Below are 23,504 nucleotides of genomic sequence, written 5' to 3'. Positions count from 1 at the left end.
TTTACAGTCAGCACCGGGTACGCTGAAGTCCCTGAAGTCCCTGCGCCAGAGGCCGCCCGGTGCGCCAGAGGCCCCTCGGTGCGCCTGCGCCGCCCGCTCGCCCCTGGGGCCGCCCCGGGTGCCCTCCCGCCGCTCTCCCGCCCCGACGCAAGCGCAGTGAGGAGGCCGCGCCGGTGCCGGGCGGCTCGGCCATGGCCAGGGGCAGGTCTCGCCGTTTCGTCCCCTCCTAACGCGGATCCTGCGTCCATTTAGCGCAACACGCAAGACCCTGCAGGACCTCCGTGCAGTCCCTCTTGGGTGCCCCAGCAGGGCCATGTGCAGGAGGGCCTGGCAGTGCCAGCTGTGGGCACAAACACAACCAAGCGCCAGCGCCCAGGCTCAGCGCTGCTCCGCCAGGGAGGCACAGGGCACAGAGCAGCTCTGCTGCACAGCCAAGGCAGCCCAGCTCTGCTCTGCTCCTGCTCGGCTGAGACAACGGCTCTGGGGAACACATCAAGGGAAAGAAATAACCCCAAGGGGCAGGGCTGGCTCTGGTTTTCCATATTCAGAGGTGCCCCAGGCCACACGAGTTCCCCTCCTGAAGAGCCTCAACAGAGGCTCTGGGGAACACGTGGAGGGAAAGAAGAAAGCCAAGGGGGCCACGGCCAGGTCTGGTCTTCCATATTCAGAGGTGCCCCAGGCCAAATGAGCTCCCCTCTAGAAGACTCTCAGCTGCAGCTTCAGTGCCAGGGCTCAGACTTGGGCCGCCACAGCTCACGCTTTCTTCTCAGGGGAGAGCTCTTCTGTGCTCTCCAGCCAGCAGATCCCACTGGAAAGCCTGTGCTCCCTGCTTATCTCCCAGCTCACTGCAGGAGTGAACATAAAAGGTTCTCAGCAGCAGCCCTGATGTGCCCCAGCCCCCAGCTTTGTGCTCTCTGGCTGTGTGCATGGCAGCAGAGAGCTGTTCTGGGGGGAGAAGCCCTTTGAGCTCCTCCAGTCCAACCCTTCCCTGACTCTGCCAAGGCAGAGCTGCAGCTGTGCAGGCAACGTCAGCCAGCGAGGCTGCTGCCCAGGCACAGCTGGAGCAGTGCCATGGCAAGAGCTGGGTCAGCTTTGCAGCACAGGGCACAGGCTCACCATGGCATCAGCTATCTGCTCCAGCCTCTTGACCTCTTCTCTGTAGTATTTTGCCAGATGCTGCCTGGATTGGGGCCAGAGAGGGCAGTCAGAGGAGAAGGGTGGGAACATTTGTGGCCATCCGGGCCCTTAGTGCCAGCTCCTTTCTGCCCTCCCAGCCCTGGCTACTCACTTCAGCTTGCTGGAGTCTTTCTTAGCTGAAGGCAGCAGTGGTCTGGCTTTCTTTGGTTGAGGTTTCTTCCCTTCAACCTCCTCCTCCTCCACTTTCCTCTGTCAGGAAGAGAAGAAAAAGAACCCCTCAGGGTCTGAAAGCTGCTGTCAAGTGCAGAGCAGCACAGCTAAGTTGGATCAGTTCTGGTTAAAGAGAGGGACAAGAGACTGGAGCCAGCCCAGGGGAGCTCAGAGCACAGAGGGTGCAGGTCTCAGGCCCTGCAGTGCCACTGAATCTCTTTTGGAGTGGCTCTCCATGGATGTCCTAACACCAGGTGTGCACATCCCCAGCTCCCCTGGGCGAAAGGCTGCAGAAACTTTGATGCAAGTCGGGAGACTTGCATCAGTGCAGGGAACTGGCACAGAACCTGCACTGCTCAGGCAGTGCCTGCCACAGTGTGCCTGCTGCTGCCCAAAGCGTGCCAGGGCTTCCTGGGGTCTAGAAACCAGGTGGCAAGACAGCAGAACCCCCTTTGAAGGCCAAAGCCATTGTCAGACAGCTGCCAGGGCATTGCAGTTGTCAGCAGGGGCTTGGTGAGCAACAGGAACCATCTGTGGACAGCTTGGACACACATCCCTGCCAAGTCTGGGGACCCCTTGATGGCAGGAATGTGCTGAGCCCACTGCCAGGAAGCAGAAATGAGCTCTGCACAAGGGCTCTCAAACACCTTCTTGGTGCTTGGACAAGCCCAGCTCCGCTTCTCACCTTTCTCTTTGGAAGAGGCTTCTCAGGAGGGTTTGTTCCTCTCCAAGCTTCTGGGTGCTGCTTCCGAGGGTGCACTTGATCCTACTGTTCACATCAGTGGTGAAGATAAATGATTTCTTAACGTTTTTACACAGAGGTGCCCCAGGAGGTTCCCAATTGCTCTGGCTGCTAAGGGAATCATTTCTTCTTCTGGGAACAGCACAGAGGCTTGGGGATGCCAGTTAGAACTGGCAATACCTGCAGCACTTCCTGAGCCAAGCGGTGCAGGAGGCAAAGGCTGCCTCTATGCACCGCCCAGCCATGCATAGCTGCTGCTGCTTGCTCCTCTGCTCACACTCCCTGAGCCAAGCTGGGCTTCCTGAGTCCTCCAGCAGCAGCCTCAAATTATCGAGCAGCTTCTGCTGCCTGCTCAGCAGGAGGGCATTGCTGGGGAGCTTCTCAGCCTGGGCCTTCATCTTGGCATCTTGCCACTTCGTCAGGCCTTCCTGCAGCTTTCTTTGGAGCTGTTCAGTCACCATCTCTGCCCTCTGGATGTTTAGAGTGAGCTCCAGGAGATGGTCCAGCATCTTCAGGCGGTCATCCTAGTTGTACACTGGCTTCTCAGGAGCCTTGGAGGGCTGCCTTTGGTCCTCTGCCAACAGAGGAGGACAAGGACATAGGAAGGGGTAGGCATCAGAACTCCTGGGTGAATGCAGTGATCCACAGCTGCTGGCACTTAAATTAGCAATTGATTGACTGCTTTGTCCCTGGCAGAGCAATAATAAAGTTCACAGTAGAGCCTTACTTGCTCTGAGTCCATGGCTGGAGGTTGTGCTCTCTGGGTCCTGATGCTGTCATCCTCTGGTCACCTGGGTGAGGTGCCTCTGTCTCCTGTGTATCTGGTTCTCCCTCTCCCAGGTGCTGGTCAGGTAATGGTCGATGTGCTGGAATCTGGTCCTGGGCCTTGAATCTGTCCCTCAAAAAACCAGACTTGCCTTGACGTGCAGTGGCTGGGCTTGGCAGTTAATAGTTGGGCACAATCCCACACACACTAATGCAGTGGGGCTTCACCTGGGTGCTATGGGAAGGAGTATAACCCCCTGGGCTTAGCCAGTGCCATGGGCACAACCCCAACAGAGGGCAGTTTAACCGGCACAGGTTGGCCCTCTTGAATCTGGGACAAGGATTTAACATTGGTCCCTCCTGGCACGTGGTCAGCATCCACCACTGGCTCAGCTGGGCAGGTGGCTTTAATTTAGGGGCCTCTATAGCTTGCCCAACAACTGACTGCAAGAACTGCCCGAGCCACTGCTGCCACGATCTGGTGCTTTGGTGCTGTATGGCAGGGGAGGAAGGGTCACCTCCCCTTCCTGGAGAAGCGGGAGCCTCTGCGGGGAGGCTGTGCAGGACAGGGTTGAGCTTTCTTTCCGCATTCCAGCTGGACATGGAGGCCAGAGGAAAGAACGGAGTGAGCTTTCTTCTTCCCCCATTCCAGCTGGACATGGAGGCCAGGGAGAAGAAGGGATTTGGAGTGAGCTTTCTTCTTCCCCCATTCCAGCTGGACATGGAGGCCAGAGGAAAGAACGGATTTGGAGTGAGCTTTCTTCTTCCCCCATTCAAGCTGGACATGGAGGCCAGGGAGAAGAAGGGATTTGGAGTGAGCTTTCTTCATCCCCCATTCAAGCAGGACACAGAGGCCATCGTGAAGAAGGGATCTGAAGTAATCTGCAGCCTTGGATAAGGGTCCTGCTGTTCTGATGCGTTTGGGGGCACTGTCAGAGTTAGGAGGATCAGCCTTCCTCTTCCTCCCTGCTGGTGGGCTGCAGCCTATGCCCAGCTGAGTCTGTTCAACAGCAGCTGTGGGCACAGGAACCTGCTTGGGGCTGTCAGGGGAGGGCCCTGCAGTTGCTACTTCCCTGGAAGCCCCGTCAGGGTTTGGAGGATCAGTCCTCCTCCTTCTCCCTGCTGGTGGGCTGCAGCCTGTGGTGTCCGTGGAAGCGCTGCCACAGGGATCATTGTCCTGCTGCAAGGATCTGCTCCGCAGCCTCTTCCTGGCACCGTTGCCACTCTGGCAGTGGGGAGAAGCCAGCTGCCCACTGCCAGCCTCACAGGCACTAAGGTGCTCTGCCTGTGCCTGTGGTGACTCTGGAGACGAAGCAGTGGTCTCTGCAGTGTCTGGAGCAGAGCACCTGAAGAACAAGAGAGGGATCTCTGGTTAGGGCTGCTCTTGCAGGCACCCCCGGGGCTGTGTCTCTCAGATCAGTTTCTATGGCAGAGAGAAGACAGAACCAAGAGTAGGGGTGGGAAGAAGATCCACTGGGGTGTTTGTGCAGACTCCTTTGAGTGCTCTTCTCTCCTGTCACCAGGAGGAGAGAGCAGAGAAGCAGCAGGTGACAGGAGGGCAGCCGCCTAAAGCCCAGCCAGGGAAGAGAAGTGCTGAGGAGGGCTGGTTCAGGTTTGACAGCACCGAAGGCCACAGGGAGCAAATTGTCTCCTGTGCCAGCGAGAAGTGCGCTCAGGAGGGCGAGAAGAGACCCAGCAGAGGCAGAAGGAGATGCTGCCACCACCTGACGTAGAACAGCAGGTAGGCTTGCTGCCGCAGCACGGTGCCCACGGCGCAGGGCGTCACGGAGGTGTCGTCCATCCGGTACCACAGCCCGTTGCTGGCCTGCAACAGAAGAGAGTCGAGCTGGAGAGGAGCTGCCTGCTGGCACCAACCCACCGCTGGAGAAGCTCAGAGCCCGCAGTGTGCCAGAGCAAAGCCAGCCCCGGCCCTGGGCAGACCTTCTCCCCAAGGCCTCGGCTGCCAGCCACCCTGCTGGGGAAGCTTCTCCTCCCCAGCACACGTCTCAGCCAGGCAGGTTCTGCTCACCTTTACGTAGCAGAAGTAGTGCCCGCTGGCACTGCCGCCGCCTCTGTGCACCAGCACAGCGTAGAGGCTGTACAGGCACAGCTCTCCCCGTGCCTGGGACATGTATGGGCGAAGGTCCAGGCTCAGGGGGAACTCCACAGCCTGCAGGGAGACCCAGAGGGCTCAGAAGCCATCCTGAGGTACCGCACACAGGAGGGGTTGCGGAGCAGGGCGCAGAGGGCAGTGAACGCGACTCTGGGCCACGATCCTTGGTTGCCCTGCTGCAACCTGCAGTAGTTTAGGTGGCAGGGAACTGTTCTGGCCAGAGCAGCTCTGCCCCAGCACAGCAGCGCTGCTCTGCCCACGGGCACTCCCCTCGGTGCTCCCAGAAGGGCCTTTGGCAATATGCAACTGAAGGAGCTTGTGAAGGGGCACAGCTTTGGGAAGCCTCCTGCTGCAGGAGGAGGAAGCTGCCCTGCAGCTGCCCACGCACCTTGCTGAGCTTTCTGCCGGTCATGCCAAACCTCTTCAGAGCCAGCGTCAGGACCGGGGGCGCGTCTTGGATGCTGAACCCCTTGGAGGCTGCAGCCACAGTGTCACAGCTGGAAAGCAAGCAGAGAGCCCGTGCTGAAATGCAGCCTCTCTTGCCCCAGCAGGCCAGAGCAGCTCCCAGGTCTCACACGCCCTGCAGCTGTCTGCAGGCCCTTCAGACCCGTGAGGTCACCTTACAAAGAGCTGAGCCTTCTGAGGGGGCATTTGCAGGTGCAGGGCAGAAGGTGACTTGTGCTGGGGGAAGGGCAGCACCTCGGTGCAGCACCTGGCATTGACAGTGCCATCGGGGACCACCTCACCTCCTGCATCTGATGCAGTTTGCTCCGTCCAGCAGCTCTGGCTGCACGAAGCCCTGCAGAGCTGCGCTGACAGATGAGGCTCCCTGCAGGAGAGAGAAAGCAGAGCTCCGAGCTCAGGGAGAAGCCCCAGCCCAAAGGCCTCCTGGCAGCTGAGAAGGTGGCCCTGGTAGCTGAGGCCGAGGAGGCCTCCAGGAGGAGGCAGAAGGAGAGCCTGATGCCCTCCTTTCCCTCAATGCCCAGGCATTCCCGGGCTGCCAAGAGCTACTCCTCTCTGCTCGCTTCAGCTCCCACTGTCTGCAGGCTCAGAACCCATCAGAGCCTGGCAGCTCAGGTGGGGTGGAGGCAAGGGCCAGAGGAAGCAGGAGGGGGCACACTGTGGGCGCAGAGAGAGCAGTGCCTGCTTGTGCAGTCGAAAGCCAGCCCTAAGTGGAACACCACCACCACGGCCCGCCCAGGACACCATCCCTGCCGCTTCCCACCCACCACCAGGCTCTCTCCTGTTCCCAGCAGGTGGTGGTTGAGCCAAGCATGTGGCTTCTGCAAAGCTGCAGGGGCCCTGGGCCTCTGGCAGCGCAGGGACAAACCCTCGTACCCCGACATCCAAGGGGACATCCAGGAAGGGCTCGTAGGAATCAGAGACAGCGTCGCAGCTCAGGCAGGTGACTGGAAGGCAAAGGGAGAAGCTCAGCCAGGGGGAAGCCACCGACGGTGCCGCTGTGCCCTCTGTCTGCCGGCTGCGGCAGCCACACGCTGAGGGGCTGGGCGCAGCAGGCAGGAGGGCACCGACAGCTCCAGGGACAAGGGCGACTCTGCACACTTACGTCTGGATCTCAGAAGGCCCTCGAATATTTGCTGGATGATGTTCCTGGAGGGCAAGCAGAGCTCCAGGCTGGAAAGAAATGGCGTCGGGTAGAGAGCTCTCTCCTCCCGGAGCCTGGCTTTGTCTGAAAGCCCTGGGCACAGGTCTCTCCTGGATGGGAGGGCATCAAGGGGTCCAAAGGGCTGGGGACCACTGAGGAGGTCATTTGCCTGTGCTTACCTGCTGCTCTCAGTTGGACAGTCTGCCTGCATGGCCATCAGCAGGAAGCAGAAGAACTCGTGTGCATCCTCCTGCCTGCCATCCAGGAACAGATCTCCAACACCTGGGAAAGAAGAGGTCAGTGGTGCTCTGCTGCAGGAATGGAGAAGGCCTGGCAGAGCTCCTGACATGACTTACACTGGAGGCTCTCGAGGACACTCAGGGGCTCCAGGATGCTGCCTGCAGCCTGCAGGACGTCACAGATGTGTGCTTCCATCGTGCACATCATGCAGAAGACTTGCTGCTGGCCTGAAGGGGAGGCAAGCAAAGTGCTCAGGTGAGCAAACCACCCACAGAGATGGGAAAGCTAATGGAGATCCTGACCCTCTAGCAACAGGCTCTGCTGCTCTTCTGCCAAGGTGCCACGTCCCAGCAAGGCCAGGACAGTGCACAGAAAACTTGCTTCAGAGGGATGCTGAGCTGACTCCAGGCTTGGGAGCGATGCACACAGAGGGCTTAACCCGCAGGGACAGGCCCCGAGAGCTGGGGCCAGGACACGGGGCCTGTCTGAAGGTGAAGACAGCCAGACGTGGCAAGTGGCACCTCAGCTCCAGGAGCACCCCTGGAGAGGCTGGCAGAGGAGGGCAGCTTCGTTCCTAAATCCAGTCCCATCTGCTGGGGATGCTTGGGCAGTGCCCCCCCTCCCCCCGCTCACAAGCAGAAGCTCCTCAGGTACTCACAGGAGCGCCTGTGCAGCCCGGAGAGGAAGTAGTTGGCCAGAGGGGGGGTGTAGGTCAGGCACTGCAGGACAGAGTTGATGAAGCAGGTCTCGCCCATGTTGTAGAGGCCAGCTCCAGGGCCCTGTCTCTGCTGCCACTCCAGGCAGATCTCCTCGGATGAGAGGATTCCCTCTGGCGGAGCCATTCCCTCGGCAGGCACTGCAGGGAAATGAGAGGGGAGGAGAGGTGAGACCATGCTGCTGCAGCTCAGGTGTTGCCAGAGCTGGTCCTGCCCAGGAGCACCCAGGACAGCCAGCCCGGACTGCGCCCAAGGGCACCGGGGGCAGCCAAAGGCTGCCACTGAAACTGCCTGCTCCTGTGTCCCGTTCCCTGCCTGCTCCATCGTCTGTCCCCAGAGCCCAACCCTGCTCACCGGCAGCACAGAGAGAATGGGAGCTGAAGACTCCTCCCGCACTGGGGGGCAGTACAGGAGCAGCGGTTAGCAGAAGCAGCCACTTGCTCAAGCGGCAGAGGAAGAGCGGAGTGAGGCCGAAGGGCAGCTCAGTCCGACTGGCTGGGGCTGGCTGCTCTGCAACCTATACAGACCTGGCCCGCTGAGGTCACAAGCGCCGGCGTGTCCCGGCGCCATGCCCCATTGTGACGCGGGGCTGCACGGAGCCCAGGGGGCAGCAGGAGCAGAGCAGAAACGCAGGACGGCTCAGCTCCTGTGCTTAGGATCCACTCGAGGGGCTTTCATCTGTGCCCAGCTGTTGGCCTGTCCTGTAAAGTGAACAGAAATAAAGAAGTGTTTAGCCCTCAGCACAGCTCTGCCGTGGGTGTTTGCTCCTCTGGCAGAACTCTCCTCAGCGTGGCCGTTAGGGGCTTTGTGTAAGGCAGATCTGATACTAATGCAAGTGACTGATTAGTATTTAGTAACATAAAAGCATGCCCAAACTTACTGCAGGGTCGTTTGTTCAGCTGGGAAGATGCTTTCACAGGCTCACAGGATGTCAGGGCTTGGAAGGGACCCAAGGAGGTCATCGAGTCCAACCCACCCCTGCCGGAGCAGGGCAATCCTGCCTGACACAGATCACAGAGGAACACATCCAGGCAAGGCTTGACAGGATCCAGAGGAGACGACTCCACAACCTCTCTGGGCAGCCTGTGCCAGTGCGCTGAGACGCTTACGGTCAAGAAGCTCCCCCTTGTGTTGAGGTGGAACCTCTGTTGCTGCGACTTACACCTATTGCTCCTTGTCCTAGGATGGTTAGGTGCAGTACAGATGCAATATTAAACAGTTTACAACCTGGAAGTAACTCTTCACAGTGGAAAGTTTCCACAGCAACGTGGAAATGAAATTTCTTCTCTTCCTCCTCCTCACTTTCTTTTCACTACTTGTTTAATAAAGGCCAAGAAGAGGAAAAGATTCAACAGGACCTCATTGCTGCCTACAACTACCTGAAAGGAGGTTGTAGCCAGGTGGGGTTGGGCTCTGCTGCCAGGCAACCAACAACAGAACAAGGGGAGACACAGTCTCAAGTTGTGCCAAGGGAGGTGTAGGCTGGATGTTAGGAGGAAGTTGTTGGCAGAGAGATTGGCATTGGAATGGCACCAATAGCAACTGCAGGGCCCTCCCCTGGCAGCCCCAAGCAGGTTCCTGTGCCCACAGCTGCCCAGGGAGGTGGTGGAGTCGCAGTCCCTGGAGGTGTTCAAGCAAAGCCTGGCTGAGGCACTTAGTGCCATGGTCTGGTTGATTGGCCAGGGCTGGGTTGGCCTGGATGAGCTTGGAGGTCTCTTCCAGCCTGGCTGATTCTGTGAGTCTAGGTTCCAGGGCTGAGAAGGGAAGCTTCCCTCCCAGACAGAGAGGGAAGCTTCAGCAACAAATAGGCAACAGCAGATATTTGGTACTCACGGGGTGGGGTTTGCAACCTCTTTGGCTGCAGTCATTATAAGCCCAGGCTCAGTGTGCTCCTACTGCTTAACCAAAGGCACCGCCGTGGCTCGGAGCCGCCCGGGACCTGCATGCTCCTTCTCGGAGGACGTCTCTTGTTGCTGTGCGTATTTATTGGTGACAGACAAAATAATGGCGACAGAAGCTGAAAGCCAAGGGCAGAAAAGCCATTTACTGCTGTAGCCACAGCCTTTTATACCCCGTTGTACCAAGTTGCAGCGATTCTACCAGTCACAGAGCGCAGGGATCGGATAAAACATCGTTCCAAACGTTCTTACTGGATAACAATAGCGAGATGTTAGGTATTTTAACACAGAACGGCACCGCGGCCGCCCCGCTCCTCTCCTCCTGCTGCTCCGTCCCGCAGCCCGTTCCCCGCCGCCCCGTGGAGCGCCGCCCGCCCGCCGGCGCCCGCGGGGTTCGTTACAACGAACTGCGGCTGCGAGCACACAGCACCGGCTCAGCTCCGGCTTTTCATCCACCATTGCACCCTAGTCCTTCTCCACAGGGCTGCGCTCAACGCCTTCAGCCCCCAGTCTGTGCTGATACTGGAGGCTGCCCCCACCCATGTGTAGGACCTTGGATTTGGCCTCATGAAAGCCCATGAGGTTCACAGAGGCTCACTTGCTGGGGCTGTGAAAGCGCTGCCAAGGGAAGGGGAGGAGCAGCAACAGCCTCCAGGTCTGGCCCCTTCCCTGGGAAGCCCTTGCTCACGTCTGCAGTTTGAGGTGGCACTGCTAAAGCAGGGCCAGCTGCAGCCAGTTGTGCAGGAGTATGTCCAGAGGGCTGGGGAACATCTCCACATCTGGGTTCTCCACCGGCTGCCTGGGCACCCTGTCTTGCTGCTCAGCATTCACACAACCCCCTCTGCAGTTCCCCTTGCTGAGCTGACTCAATACTGGGCCCTGAGGGGCACCAGCAGGCACTGGTCTCTTATTAGACCTGATGCCACTGAGCAGCACAGCCCAGGGCCCAGCTGCTCAGCACAGCTTGGCTCCAGCTCACTGCTCCTCCAGTCCACTTCCATTCCAGGGCCCTGGAGGCTGCATTACACAAGAAGAGATCCCAAGCTGGGCACAGGAAGGATCACAGCTTCCAAAACCCCCAGACACAAACCTGCCACCCTGAGAATTGTTCCATCGATACCCTCAGACCGACGGAGAAGCAAACACCCACAGCAGTGGTGCACTGAGGGCCAACACTGGCTTTTATGTCTCTTCCTTGTACAAGACAGTCCAAAAGTTGGGCACAGATGAAGGCTCTTCCTGAAGGGATCCTTGGGCAGGCACAGCAGCTGGCAGAGTTGTCCAAGCCTCTGGAGGGTCTCTCAGAGCTCTTGCAGGCCAGAGGCAGCACAAGGAGCAGGGACAGGGTGGGCTGCTGGTGCCCTTTCTGCAGCTTGGTCCCCAGTGGGCTTAGTTTTGCAGCGTCCTGGATTCCTCCTGCTCTGCTTTGGCACTGCAGAATTCAGATGCTGTGCTGCACTATCTTCCAAGCTCAGGAACTGCAGCACCACTTGGCTTTCTTGAGCCACATTTCCTGAAGCACTGAGAAGCTGCTCCTCCTCTTCCTCACTGCTGAAGGAGGATAGTCCTCAGTGTCCATCGGACCGGGTTGATCAGGGACATGCTGTGGACAGGGGCCCAGCTGAGCCGGCTCCCTGGCAGCTGTAGGTACAGGACTCTGCTTGGAGCTGCTGTGTGATTTGGTTGGGAATTAATTGGCTGAGGCAGGAGTTATAATACAACTGTATTTCTATTTTCCCAAAAAGCTCTTTCCCCAAACTGCAAACAACTCAGTAAAGGTTTGTGTACAGGTTCCATCTCGGTCGGGAAGTCTTCACGAGGATGCTTAGGGCCGTGTTCAGTAACCTAGGAAAGGCAGAAAATGGACAAGGTTAAGCTCCAAGGCAGCTTGACCCCACTTAGAGATCAGGCTGAGCAGAGCACCTAGGGAGCAGCAGGGTTTACTCACAGAGGTGAAGTAGCAATGGAGCGACAATCCCTGCTGAATTCCTCTGCGTCAGCCTCTGACGCTGCAGGCTCTGTCCAGTCGTGGATCCAGGCGGCGTTAAGTCCGATGCGAATGAACCCTGCCAAAGCCCCAAGGGTCTGTGGGCACAGCTTCCACGAGGCAAAGATCGTGGAGCAGTGCTGCCTGGGCAGCGCAGGGGCAGAAGCCAAACTGCTGCCACGTTCCCCAGCTTGGGGTAGCGAGCAGGGCGCTGGCATACAGCGCTCCGAGAGGAGCCAGGTCCGGGTGCTGCTGGCAGCTCTCTCTCTCGTGCACCTAAGGACTTGCCAAACTGGCAGACTTGGGGGGCAGTGGCATGAGCTGTGCAAGGGCAGGACTAGAGGGGAACTGCAAAGCGAGAGCCACACGCTCTGTTCCTCCCTCTGGTTAGGACCTTCCCTAGGCAACCACTCTGTGGCCATACATACACTGGGCGCAAGGGAGCAGCCAATCACCAGCCGATGCCAGTGCAGGCTTGCCCACCAGTCAGTGCCCCCTTCAAGCCCACAATGTGTGTGTGTGTGAAACAGTTTTCTGCCACCTTCTTCCCACATTCAAACCTCCAGAGACAGGGGAGGGAGGAAGAAGGGATTTGGAGCACCCCACAACAATCTGCCCTGGTGGCAGTGGACAGCTGTGTCTAGGGATTCACTGAATCAGTCAGGGTTGGAAGGGACCACAAGGATCAGCCAGTTCCAACTCCCCTGTCATGGGCAGGGACACCCTGGCCACAGCCTCATCCAGCCTGGCCTTAAACACCTCCAGGGACAGGACTTCAACTGCCTCCCGGGGCAACCCATTCCAGGCTCTCACCACTCTCATGGTGAAGAACTTCCTCGTCATGTCCAGTCTGAATCTATCCTCTCTGGCTTTGCTCCATTCTCCCTAGTCCTGGCAGTCCCTGAGAGCCTAAAAAGAATCACAGCATCAGCCAGGTTGGAAGAGACCTTCAAGCTCATCCAGTCCAACCTAGCACCCAGCCCTAGCCAGTCAACCAGACCATGGCACTAAGTGCCTCATCCAGGCTTTTCCCGAACACCTCCAGGAAGGGTGACTCCACCACCTCCCTGGGCAGCCCATTCCAATGGCAATCAGTCTCTCTGGGAAGAACTTCCACCTAGTCCCTCCCCAGCATTTTTGCAGGCCCCCTTCAGATACTGAAAAGCCACAAGGAGGTTTCCTAGGAGTCTCCTCTTCTCCAGACTGAACAGCCCAAACTCTTTCAGTCTGTCCTCACAGGAGAGGTGCTCCAGCACGTGGGTAATAACCCCTTGCAGTTCAGTGAGGTGTGTGTCCTATCTCTAGGTTAGCTCTCCCCTATGCCATGCCAACAGTAGTAACAATATTTATCAGTAGCCCAAACAACCTTTAACAAGGCCACACACTTAAATAAGCAATTGATTGATTGCTTTCTCCCTGGCAGAGCAACAAGTTCACAGTAGAGCCTTACTTCCTCTGAGTCCATGGCTGGAGGTTGTGCTCTCTGGGTCCTGATGCTGTCGTCTGGTCACCTGGGTGAGATGCCTCTGTCTCCTGTGTATCTGGTTCTCCCTCTCCCAGGTGCTGGTCAGGTACTGGTCGATGTGCTGGAATCTGGTCCTTGGCTTTGACTCTGTCCTGCAAGAAAACAGACTTGCCTCGACGTGCAGTGGCTGGGCTTGGCAGTTAATAGTTGGGCACAATCCCACACACACTAATGCAGTGGAGCTTCCCCTGGGTGCTATGGGAAGGAGTATAACCCCCTGGGCTTAGCCAGTGCCATGGGCACAACCCCAACAGAGGGCAGTTTAACTGGCACAGGTTGGCCCTCTTGAATCTGGGACAAGGATTTAACATTGGTCCCTCCTGGCACGTGGTCAGCATCCACCACTGGCTCAGCTGGGCAGGTGGCTTTAATTTAGGGACCTCTGTAGCTTGCCCAACAACTGACTGCAAGAACTGCCCGAGCCACTGCTGCCACGATCTGGTGCTTTGGTGCTGTATGGCAGGGGAGGAAGGGTCACCTCCCCTTCCTGGAGAAGCGGGAGCCTCTGCGGGGAGGCTGTGCAGGACAGGGTTGAGCTTTCTTTCCGCATTCCAGCTGGACATGGAGGCCAGAGGAAAGAACGGAGTGAGCTTTCTTCTTCCCCCATTCCAGCTGGACATGGAGGCCAGGGAGAAGAAGGGATTTGGAGTGAGCTTTCTTCTTCCCCCATTCAAGCTGGACATGGAGGCCGGGGAGAAGAAGGGATTTGGAGTGAGCTTTCTTCATCCCCCATTCAAGCAGGACACAGAGGCCATCGTGAAGAAGGGATTTAAAGTAATCTGCAGCCTTGGATAAGGGTCCTGCTGTTCTGATGCGTTTGGGGGCACCGTCAGGGTTAGGAGGATCAGCCTTCCTCTTCCTCCCTGCTGGTTGGCTGCAGCCTGTGCCCAGCTGAGTCTGTTCAACAGCAGCTGTGGGCACAGGAACCTGCTTGGGGCTGTCAGGGGAGGGCCCTGCTGTTGCTACTTCCCTGGAAGCCCCGTCAGGGTTTGGAGGATCAGTCCTCCTCCTTCTCCCTGCTGGTGGGCTGCAGCCTGTGCCCAGCTGAGTCTGTTCAACAGCAGCTGTGGGCACAGGAACCTGCTTGGGGCTGTCAGGGGAGGGCCCTGCTGTTGCTACTTCCCTGGAAGCACCGTCAGGGGTTGGAGGATCAGTCCTCCTCCCTGCTGGTGGGCTGCAGCCTGTGCCCAGCCGAGTCTGTTCAACAGTAGCTGTGGGCACAGGAACCTGCTTGGGGCTGTCAGGGGAGGGCCCTGCTGTTGCTACTTCCCTGGAAGCACCATCAGGGTTTGGAGGATCAGTCCTCCTCCCTGCTGATGGGCTGCAGCCTGTGCCCAGCTGAGTCTGTTCAACAGTAGCTGTGGGCACAGGATCCTGCTTGGGGCTGTCAGGGGAGGGCCCTGTTGTTGCTACTTCCCTGGGAGCACCGTCAGGGGTTGGAGGATCAGTCCTCCTCCTTCTCCCTGCTGGTGGGCTGCAGCCTGTGGTGTCCGTGGAAGCGCTGCCACAGGGATCATTGTCCTGCTGCAAGGATCTGCTCCGCAGCCTCTTCCTGGCGCCGTTGCGTCTCTGGCAGTGGGGAGAAGCCAGCTGCCCACTGCCAGCCTCACAGGCACTAAGGTGCTCTGCCTGTGCCTGTGGTGACTCTGGAGATGAAGCAGTGGTCTCTGCAGTGTCTGGAGCAGAGCACCTGGAGAACAAGAGAGGGATCTCTGGTTAGGGCTGCTCTTGCAGGCACCTCCGGGGCTGTGTCTCTCAGATCAGTTTCTATGGCAGAGAGAAGACAGAACCAAGAGTAGGGGTGGGAAGAAGATCCACTGGGGTCTTTGTGCAGACTCCTTTGAGTGCTCTTCTCTCCTGTCACCAGGGGAAGAGAGCAGAGAAGCAGCAGGTGACAGGAGGGCAGCCGCCTAAAGCCCAGCCAGGGAAGAGAAGTGCTGAGGAGGGCTGGTTCAGGTTTGACAGCACCGAAGGCCACAGGGAGCAAATTGTCTCCTGTGCCAGCGAGAAGTGCGCTCAGGAGGGCGAGAAGAGACCCAGCAAAGGCAGAAGGAGATGCTGCCACCACCTGACGTAGAACAGCAGGTAGGCTTGCTGCCGCAGCACGGTGCCCACGGCGCAGGGCGTCACGGAGGTGTCGTCCATCCGGTACCACAGCCCGTTGCTGGCCTGCAACAGAAGAGAGTCGAGCTGGAGAGGAGCTGCCTGCTGGCACCAACCCACCGCTGGAGAAGCTCAGAGCCCGCAGTGTGCCAGAGCAAAGCCAGCCCCGGCCCTGGGCAGACCTTCTCCCCAAGGCCTCGGCTGCCAGCCACCCTGCCGGGGAAGCTTCTCCTCCCCAGCACACGTCTCAGCCAGGCAGGTTCTGCTCACCTTTACGTAGCAGAAGTAGTGCCCGCTGGCACTGCCGCCGCCTCTGTGCACCAGCACAGCGTAGAGGCTGTACAGGCACGGCTCTCCCCGTGCCTGGGACATGTATGGGCGAAGGTCCAGGCTCAGGGGGAACTCCACAGCCTGCAGGGAGACCCAGAGGGCTCAGAAGCCATCCTGAGGTACCGCACACAGGAGGGGTTGCGGAGCAGGGCGCAGAGGGCAGTGAACGCGACTCTGGGCCACGATCCTTGGTTGCCCTGCTGCAACCTGCAGTAGTTTAGGTGGCAGGGAACTGTTCTGGCCAGAGCAGCTCTGCCCCAGCACAGCAGCGCTGCTCTGCCCACGGGCACTCCCCTCGGTGCTCCCAGAAGGGCCTTTGGCAATATGCAACTGAAGGAGCTTGTGAAGGGGCACAGCTTTGGGAAGCCTCCTGCTGCAGGAGGAGGAAGCTGCCCTGCAGCTGCCCACGCACCTTGCTGAGCTTTCTGCCGGTCATGCCAAACCTCTTCAGAGCCAGCGTCAGGACCGGGGGCGCGTCTTGGATGCTGAACCCCTTGGAGGCTGCAGCCACAGTGTCACAGCTGGAAAGCAAGCAGAGAGCCCGTGCTGAAATGCAGCCTCTCTTGCCCCAGCAGGCCAGAGCAGCTCCCAGTCTCACACGCCCTGCAGCTGTCTGCAGGCCCTTCAGACCCGTGAGGTCACCTTACAAAGAGCTGAGCCTTCTGAGGGGGCATTTGCAGGTGCAGGGCAGAAGGTGACTTGTGCTGGGGGAAGGGCAGCACCTCGGTGCAGCACCTGGCATTGACAGTGCCATCGGGGACCACCTCACCTCCTGCATCTGATGCAGTTTGCTCCGTCCAGCAGCTCCGGCTGCACGAAGCCCTGCAGAGCTGCGCTGACAGATGAGGCTCCCTGCAGGAGAGAGAAAGCAGAGCTCCGAGCTCAGGGAGAAGCCCCAGCCCAAAGGCCGCCTGGCAGCTGAGAAGGTGGCCCTGGTAGCTGAGGCCGAGGAGGCCTCCAGGAGGAGGCAGAAGGAGAGCCTGATGCCCTCCTTTCCCTCAATGCCCAGGCATTCCCGGGCTGCCAAGAGCTACTCCTCTCTGCTCGCTTCAGCTCCCACTGTCTGCAGGCTCAGAACCCATCAGAGCCTGGCAGCTCAGGTGGGGTGGAGGCAAGGGCCAAAGGAAGCAGGAGGGGGCACACTGTGGGCGCAGAGAGAGCAGAGCCTGCTTGTCCAGTCGAAAGCCAGCCCTAAGTGGAACACCACCACCATGGCACGCCCAGGACACCATCCCTGCCGCTTCCCACCCACCACCAGGCTCTCTCCTGTTCCAGCAGGTGGTGGTTGTGCCAAGCATGTGGCTTCTGCAAAGCTGCAGGGGCCCTGGGCCTCTGGCAGCGCAGGGACAAACCCTCGTACCCCGATATCCAAAGGGACATTCAGGAAGGGCTCGTAGGAATCGGAGACAGCGTCGCAGCTCAGGCAGGTGACTGGAAGGCAAAGGGAGAAGCTCAGCCAGGGGGAAGCCACCGACGGGGCTGGGCGCAGCAGGCAGGAGGGCACCGACAGCTCCAGGGACAAGGGCGACTCTGCACACTTACGTCTGGATCTCAGAAGGCCCTCGAATATTTGCTGGATGATGTTCCTGGAGGGCAAGCAGAGCTCCAGGCTGGAAAGAAATGGCGTCGGGTAGAGAGCTCTCTCCTCCCGGAGCCTGGCTTTGTCTGAAAGCCCTGGGCACAGGTCTCTCCTGGATGGGAGGGCATCAAGGGGTCCAAAGGGCTGGGTACCACTGAGGAGGTCATTTGCCTGTGCTTACCTGCTGCTCTCAGCTGGACACGCTGCCTGCATGGCCATCAGCAGGAAGCAGAAGAACTCATGTGCATCCTCCTGCCTGCCATCCAGGTACAGCTCTCCAACACCTGGGAAAGAAGAGGTCAGTGGTGCTCTGCTGCAGGAATGGAGAAGGCCTGGCAGAGCTCCTGACATGACTTACACTGGAGGCTCTTGAGGACACTCAGGGGCTGCAGGACGCTGCCTGCAGCCTGCAGGACGTCACAGATGTGTGCTTCCATCGTGCACATCATGCAGAAGACTTGCTGCTGGCCTGAAGGGGAGGCAAGCAAAGTGCTCAGGTGAGCAAACCACCCACAGAGATGGGAAAGCTAATGGAGATCCTGACCCTCTATCAACAGGCTCTGCTGCTCTTCTGCCAAGGTGCCACGTCCCAGCAAGGCCAGGACAGTGCACAGAAAACTTGCTTCAGAGGGATGCTGAGCTGACTCCAGGCTTGGGAGCGATGCACACAGAGGGTTTAACCCGCGGGGACCGGCCCCGAGAGCTGGGGCCAGGACACGGGGCCTGTCTGAAGGTGAAGACAGCCAGACGTGGCAAGTGGCACCTCAGCTCCAGGAGCACCCCCTGGAGAGCGGGCAGAGGAGGGCAGCTTCGTTCCTAAATCCAGTCCCATCTGCTGGGGATGCTTGGGCAGTGCCCCCCCTCCCCCCGCTCACAAGCAGAAGCTCCTCAGGTACTCACAGGAGCGCCTGTGCAGCCCGGAGAGGAAGTAGTTGGCCAGAGGGGGGGTGTAGGTCAGGCACTGCAGGACAGAGTTGATGAAGCAGGTCTCGCCCATGTTGTAGAGGCCAGCTCCAGGGCCCTGTCTCTGCTGCCACTCCAGGCAGATCTCCTCGGATGAGAGGATTCCCTCTGGCGGAGCCATTCCCTCGGCAGGCACTGCAGGGAAATGAGAGGGGAGGAGAGGTGAGACCATGCTGCTGCAGCTCAGGTGTTGCCAGAGCTGGTCCTGCACAGGAGCACCCAGGACAGCCAGCCCGGACTGCCCCCAAGGGCACCGGGGGCAGCCAAAGGCTGCCACTGAAACTGCCTGCTCCTGTGTCCCGTTCCCTGCCTGCTCCATCGTCTGTCCCCAGAGCCCAACCCTGCTCACCGGCAGCACAGAGAGAATGGGAGCTGAAGACTCCTCCCGCACTGGGGGGCAGTACAGGAGCAGCGGTTAGCAGAAGCAGCCACTTGCTCAAGCGGCAGAGGAAGAGCCGAGTGAGGCCGAAGGGCAGCTCAGTCCGACTGGCTGGGGCTGGCTGCTCTGCAGCCTATACAGACCTGGCCCGCTGAGGTCACAAGCGCCGGCGTGTCCCGGCGCCATGCCCCATTGTGACGCGGGGCTGCACGGAGCCCAGGGGGCAGCAGGAGCAGAGCAGAAACGCAGAACGGCTCAGCTCCTGTGCTTAGGATCCGTCCGGTCAGAAGGGCACTCGAAGGGGTCTGTAGGAAGACCCCAATAGATCTTCCCATCCCTACTCTTGGTTCTGTCTTCTCTCTGCTAGGGGAACTGCAGAGAAGGGTGCGAGAGCGAGAGCTGCTCGCTCTGTTCCTCCCTCTGCTTAGGACCTTCCCTAGACAGCCTCTCTGTGGCCATACATAAACTTGGCGAAGGAAGCAGCCAATCTCCAGCCGATGCCAGCGCAGGCTTGCCCACCAGTCAGTGCCCATGGGGAAAAGGGCACCTTTTGCTGTTCCCCCTTCAAGCCAACAAGGTGTGGGGGGGGAAACAGTTTTCTGCCATCTTCTGCCCACATTCAAACCTCCAGAGACAGGGGAGGGAGGAAGAAGGGATTTGGAGCACCCCACAACAATCTGCCCTGGTGGCAGTGGACAGCTGTGTCTACGGATTCATAGAATCAGTCAGGGTTGGAAGGGACCACAAGGATCATCTGGTTCCAACTCCCCTGTCGTGGGTAGGGACACCCTACCCTAGATCAGGCTGGCCAGAGCCTCATCCAGCCTGGCCATAAACACCTCCAGGGATGGGACTTCCAACTGCCTCCCTGGGCAACCCATTCCAGGCTCTCACCACTCTCATGGTGAAGAACTTCGTCCTCACATCCAGTCTGAATCTACCTTCTCTGACTTTGCTTCATTCCCCCTAGTCCTGACACTCTCTAAGAGCCTAAAGAGTCACAGAATCAGCCAGGTTGGAAGAGACCTCCAAGCTCATCCCATCCAACCTAGCACCCAGCCCTGCCCAATCCACTAGAGGATAGCACTAAGTGTCTCATCCAGAATTTTTTTTAACACCTCCAGGGATGGAGACTCCACCACCTCCCTGGGCAGCCCATTCCAATGCCAATCACTCTCTCTGGGAAGAGCTTCCTCCTAGTCCCTCCCTAGATTTTTTGTAGGCCTCCTTCAGATACTTCAGATACTGAAAAGCCACAAGAAGGTCTCCTGGGAGTCTTCTCTTCTCCAGACTGCACAGCCCCAGCTCTGTCATTCTGTGTGAGACATCATAGGGAGCTCCACGGAAGCGTGAGGGAAAATGTTTGTCACTGTCAGGGTGCCAGAGCCCCGAGACAGGCTGCCCAGGTGCTTTTGGAGTCTCCCTCTCTGCAGATGCTGAAGAGCTGCCTGGATGCATTGCTGTGTGATCTGGTACAGGAGCTGCTGCTCTGGCAGGAGCTTGCACTGCTATCAAACCAAGCAGATGCTCTGCACTCGTCCTGGCATCAGGCTACACATCTGCAACTCAAGCAAGCAGTCAAAATTCAGGGGATGTCAGAAGTCAAAATAAACAATATCCAAACCCATTTCATTGTACCCTGAGGATATCTGCTGTGAAAGGAAGGGTGAAGGAGTCTCAGAGCACATAAATCATGCCAAGTTCCCCATCAGTCTGGCAGCACTTTTGCAGCACAAGACTTCTGGGAACACTCTGCAGCACCCAACTCTAAAGTCATGAGCATCCAGGCAGAGCCTCTTTTGTCTTCTGGGACCAAAGGTCACCAAGTTCTCTCTTCAACCCCTAAAGGCTTTCCCCTACACTTCTGTTAAGTGATGTGCACATAGCAGAGCCTCTTACACAGGTGCGGTGCTTCGGCCAGCTCGGGAGCCCCTGGCATGGGAGGGACACAGACCTGATGGAGCAGCACAAAAATGACCCTTCCCAACCAGTCGAATCAGGACAACATGACAGAAAGAACACTTCCCATAGTGGCAATCTCCACACTGTGCCAAGGTTAAGGATGCAGGCGCCATAGTTTCACGCAGGAGAAGGCAAACAAAACTGGGTCCTTCTCACCAACAAATTACTGCCCAAACTCAGGATCTGAGTCTCAAAACCTCCCTTGTGGGATAGAGCCATGCCTTGGGTAATCAAACAACATCTCACATCAATAAAGAGATGTCCCCCAGCACAACTGAGGTTTTTTGCACCCCAGCAAACCACTGACCTCACACAGGGTTCATTAATGGACACTTTACTCCCCCTACTGCAAGAAAATGCTCTGGGCTGCTGCAGCTCCCTTCAAAGCCCAGAGCTCTGCCAGAGCACAAGGACAGGTTCCTCACTTCAGCCCACAGGCTTCCAAGCAGGGAGAAAAGATCTAAGGAAAAACCACACAGGAGCCTGGGGGAGCAGCTTGAGTGACTCTAAAGCTGAGCTCCAAGCCTCCATGCTTCCAACTTCCCATCAGGGAACAAAATCTGCTTCCTGTTTTTAAGAAGCAAGCAGGAATTGAGCGCTCAGGTACTCACACACACAATAAACTCTGATATCTGATTCCCCAAACACTGTCTCAGAAGGAAAAGTCTTCCACAGACACCCAATACATGTATCTATAACCACACACTCACCAAGGCGGGTGGGTGAGGGTCCCTGGGGTCTGTTCTGAAGGAGAGAAGTGCAGAGCTGCCCAGAATGCTTCCATGGAGCAAGAACAGGAGAAACCTCTGCACAGCAGAACTCCATTTACAGCCTTACCGCTTCGCCTGTAGTCAATTGCCTAATGAGCTGGGGGGAAGGGTTTCTGCAGGCGAGCTGAAGAACCCTAGAGAGGGGCATCAGAGAGGAGGAGAAGCTGCTCTTTGTCACCTGCCAAGGGCTCAGCTCTGGGTGAGTAGAGGTCTCTGCACCACCTGGCTGCACCGTGCTCAAGCACCAGCTTCACCTCTACCAGGCTCTACGACAGGAATAGGGAACCTGAGTGAGCATCTCCCAGGAGTAGGGAGCCTGAGTGAGCATCTCCCAGAATTGGCATTGGAATGGGCTGCCCAAGGAGGTGGTGAAGTTGCCGTCCCTGGAGGTGTTGAAGCCAAGCCTGGATGGGAAACATAGTGCCATGGTCTGGTTGATTGGCCAGGGCTGGGTGCTAGGTTGGACTGGATGAGCTTAGAGATCTCTTCCAACCTCGCTGATTCTGTGATTCTATGTCTTGATCCATGACCCTCCTGCCACGCTGAGCACCTCCAGCAGGACCCACCCTTGCTCCCAAAGGAGAAGGCAAGGGGAGAGCAAGAGAGAAAAGGAAGATGCCAACTTGTGCACAAGCAGCTGAGAGCAGAAGGAGTCCTGTAGCAACTTGTCACAAACAGCTCCTGTATTTATTGGTTATTCCCCACAGGCTGGAAAGGGGAGAGGGGGAAAGCTGCCAGAAGGCAGCTCTGAGACAGAAGCAATTCAAGAGCAGTGATGGGCACAAGCCACAGCTGGACGGAGGCAGGGCAGAGAGTTCTGTGCTTGCCACAGGCAGGCAGTGGTCGGGCAGGGGAGCAGGGCCTGGATGCTTGCTCAGCAGCAGCCCAACCACTGCTGTGTGATCAGCTGCAGCAGTGCAGAGCACTCTGCTCTGGCAGGGCTGGACTCAGTGATCTCCACAGGTCCCTTGCAAGCCTCAGCACTCCAAGCTTCTGTGTTCTTGCAGCAGAAGGCTGTTGGCTACTGCTTGCCCATGGAGGAAGCAGGACACCCAAGATAGCATCTGTCCTGGCAAAGCCTCTTCTCTGATGTATTCTGGGCACACAATTGCTGCAGGCTGTGGGATGTTGCAGAGATGAGCTCTGGAGGCAGATGTGCTCCTCCTCGAGCAGCTGTGGTGGTGCTCCTGCAGGTCTGGTGGTGGCGGTGGCAGTGCTCCTGCAGGTCTGGTGGTGGTGGTGGCGGTGCTCCTGCAGGTCTGGTGGTGGCGGTGCTCCTGCAGGTCTGGTGGTGGTGGCGGTGCTCCTGCAGGTGTGGTGGTGGTGGCGGCGGTGCTCCTGCAGGTGTGGTGGCGGTGGCGGTGCTCCTGCAGGTGTGGCGGTGGCGGTGCTCCTGCAGGTGTGGTGGCGGTGGCGGTGCTCCTGCAGGTCTGGTGGTGGTGGCGGCGGTGCTCCTGCAGGTCTGGTGGTGGTGGCGGCAGTGCTCCTGCAGGTGTGGTGGTGGTGGCGGCAGTGCTCCTGCAGGTCTGGTGGTGGCGGCGGCGGTGCTCCTGCAGGTCTGGTGGTGGTGGCGGCAGTGCTCCTGCAGGTGTGGTGGTGGTGGTGGTGCTCCTGCAGGTGTGGTGGTGGTGGCGGCAGTGCTCCTGCAGGTCTGGTGGTGGTGGCGGCGGTGCTCCTGCAGGTCTGGTGGTGGTGGCGGCGGTGCTCCTGCAGGTCTGGTGGTGGTGGTGGTGGTGCTCCTGCAGGTGTGGTGGTGGTGGCGGCGGTGCTCCTGCAGGTCTGGTGGTGGCGGTGGTGGTGCTCCTGCAGGTGTGGTGGTGGTGGCGGCGGTGCTCCTGCAGGTCTGGTGGTGGTGGCGGCGGTGCTCCTGCAGGTCTGGTGGTGGTGGCGGCAGTGCTCCTGCAGGTCTGGTGGTGGCGGTGGTGGTGCTCCTGCAGGTGTGGTGGTGGTGGCGGCGGTGCTCCTGCAGGTCTGGTGGTGGTGGCGGCAGTGCTCCTGCAGGTCTGGTGGTGGTGGCGGCAGTGCTCCTGCAGGTGTGGTGGTGGTGCTCCTGCAGGTGTGGTGGTGGTGGCGGCGGTGCTCCTGCAGGTCTGGTGGTAGTGGCGGCGGTGCTCCTGCAGGTCTGGTGGTGGTGGCGGCGGTGCTCCTGCATGTCTGGTGGTGGCGGTGGTGGTGCTCCTGCAGGTGTGGTGGTGGTGGCGGCGGTGCTCCTGCAGGTCTGGTGGTGGTGGCGGCAGTGCTCCTGCAGGTGTGGTGGTGGTGGCGGCAGTGCTCCTGCAGGTCTGGTGGTGGTGGCGGCAGTGCTCCTGCAGGTCTGGTGGTGGTGGCGGCAGTGCTCCTGCAGGTCTGGTGGTGGTGGTGGTGCTCCTGCAGGTCTGGTGGTGGTGGCGGCGGTGCTCCTGCAGGTGTGGTGGTGGCGGTGGTGGTGCTCCTGCAGGTGTGGTGGTGGTGGCGGCGGTGCTCCTGCAGGTCTGGTGGT

The 23,504-nt window shown here is 58.8% G+C and overlaps 2 protein-coding genes and 1 long non-coding RNA gene across 3 annotated transcripts; all 3 read right to left on the bottom strand.

The window, feature by feature from the left end:
* Positions 1-1,284: 1,284 nt before the first annotated feature.
* Positions 1,285-8,503, bottom strand: LOC135179073 (ubiquitin carboxyl-terminal hydrolase 42-like). The gene is made up of 12 exons (XM_064150443.1): positions 8,057-8,503; positions 7,472-7,669; positions 6,930-7,040; positions 6,753-6,855; positions 6,535-6,683; positions 6,306-6,376; positions 5,714-5,796; positions 5,356-5,464; positions 4,884-5,024; positions 4,579-4,679; positions 3,702-4,200; positions 1,285-1,386 (listed from the first exon to the last, which is right to left on the bottom strand). The coding sequence occupies exons 1-12, from the start codon at positions 8,097-8,099 to the stop codon at positions 1,285-1,287; spliced, it is 1,710 nt and encodes a 569-aa protein (XP_064006513.1). The 5' UTR covers positions 8,100-8,503.
* A 2,634-nt stretch (positions 8,504-11,137) lies between these two features.
* On the bottom strand, positions 11,138-13,188 carry LOC135178958 (uncharacterized). Its single transcript, XR_010303800.1, has 4 exons — positions 12,865-13,188; positions 12,228-12,323; positions 11,376-11,493; positions 11,138-11,272 (listed from the first exon to the last, which is right to left on the bottom strand). It is a non-coding gene; the product is annotated as an uncharacterized LOC135178958 (long non-coding RNA).
* Positions 13,189-13,413: 225 nt separating this feature from the next.
* LOC135179072 (ubiquitin carboxyl-terminal hydrolase 17-like) lies at positions 13,414-18,564 on the bottom strand. The gene is made up of 11 exons (XM_064150442.1): positions 18,437-18,564; positions 17,852-18,049; positions 17,310-17,420; positions 17,133-17,235; positions 16,915-16,982; positions 16,733-16,803; positions 16,142-16,224; positions 15,785-15,893; positions 15,313-15,453; positions 15,008-15,108; positions 13,414-14,629 (listed from the first exon to the last, which is right to left on the bottom strand). The coding sequence occupies exons 1-11, from the start codon at positions 18,477-18,479 to the stop codon at positions 13,414-13,416; spliced, it is 2,244 nt and encodes a 747-aa protein (XP_064006512.1). The 5' UTR covers positions 18,480-18,564.
* Between the last annotated feature and the right edge of the window lie 4,940 nt (positions 18,565-23,504).

Source organism: Pogoniulus pusillus, chromosome 10 (genome assembly GCF_015220805.1).
Source record: "Pogoniulus pusillus isolate bPogPus1 chromosome 10, bPogPus1.pri, whole genome shotgun sequence".
Classification (NCBI taxonomy): domain Eukaryota; kingdom Metazoa; phylum Chordata; class Aves; order Piciformes; family Lybiidae; genus Pogoniulus; species Pogoniulus pusillus.
This window is presented reverse-complemented; position numbering and strand designations above follow the sequence as displayed.

Coding starts and splice junctions, on each gene's coding strand:
- LOC135179073 (XM_064150443.1), bottom strand. CDS start 8,099: ATGGCGCCGGGACACGCCGGCGCTTGTGACCTCAGCGGGCCAG. Junction 7,041..7,471: donor CGGGCTGCACAGGCGCTCCT/GTGAGTACCTGA, acceptor CCTCCCCTTCAG/GCCAGCAGCAAGTCTTCTGC. Junction 5,465..5,713: donor AACTGCATCAGATGCAGGAG/GTGAGGTGGTCC, acceptor CTTGCTTTCCAG/CTGTGACACTGTGGCTGCAG.
- LOC135179072 (XM_064150442.1), bottom strand. CDS start 18,479: ATGGCGCCGGGACACGCCGGCGCTTGTGACCTCAGCGGGCCAG. Junction 18,050..18,436: donor TTGTGACCTCAGCGGGCCAG/GTCTGTATAGGC, acceptor ATTTCCCTGCAG/TGCCTGCCGAGGGAATGGCT. Junction 17,421..17,851: donor CGGGCTGCACAGGCGCTCCT/GTGAGTACCTGA, acceptor CCTCCCCTTCAG/GCCAGCAGCAAGTCTTCTGC.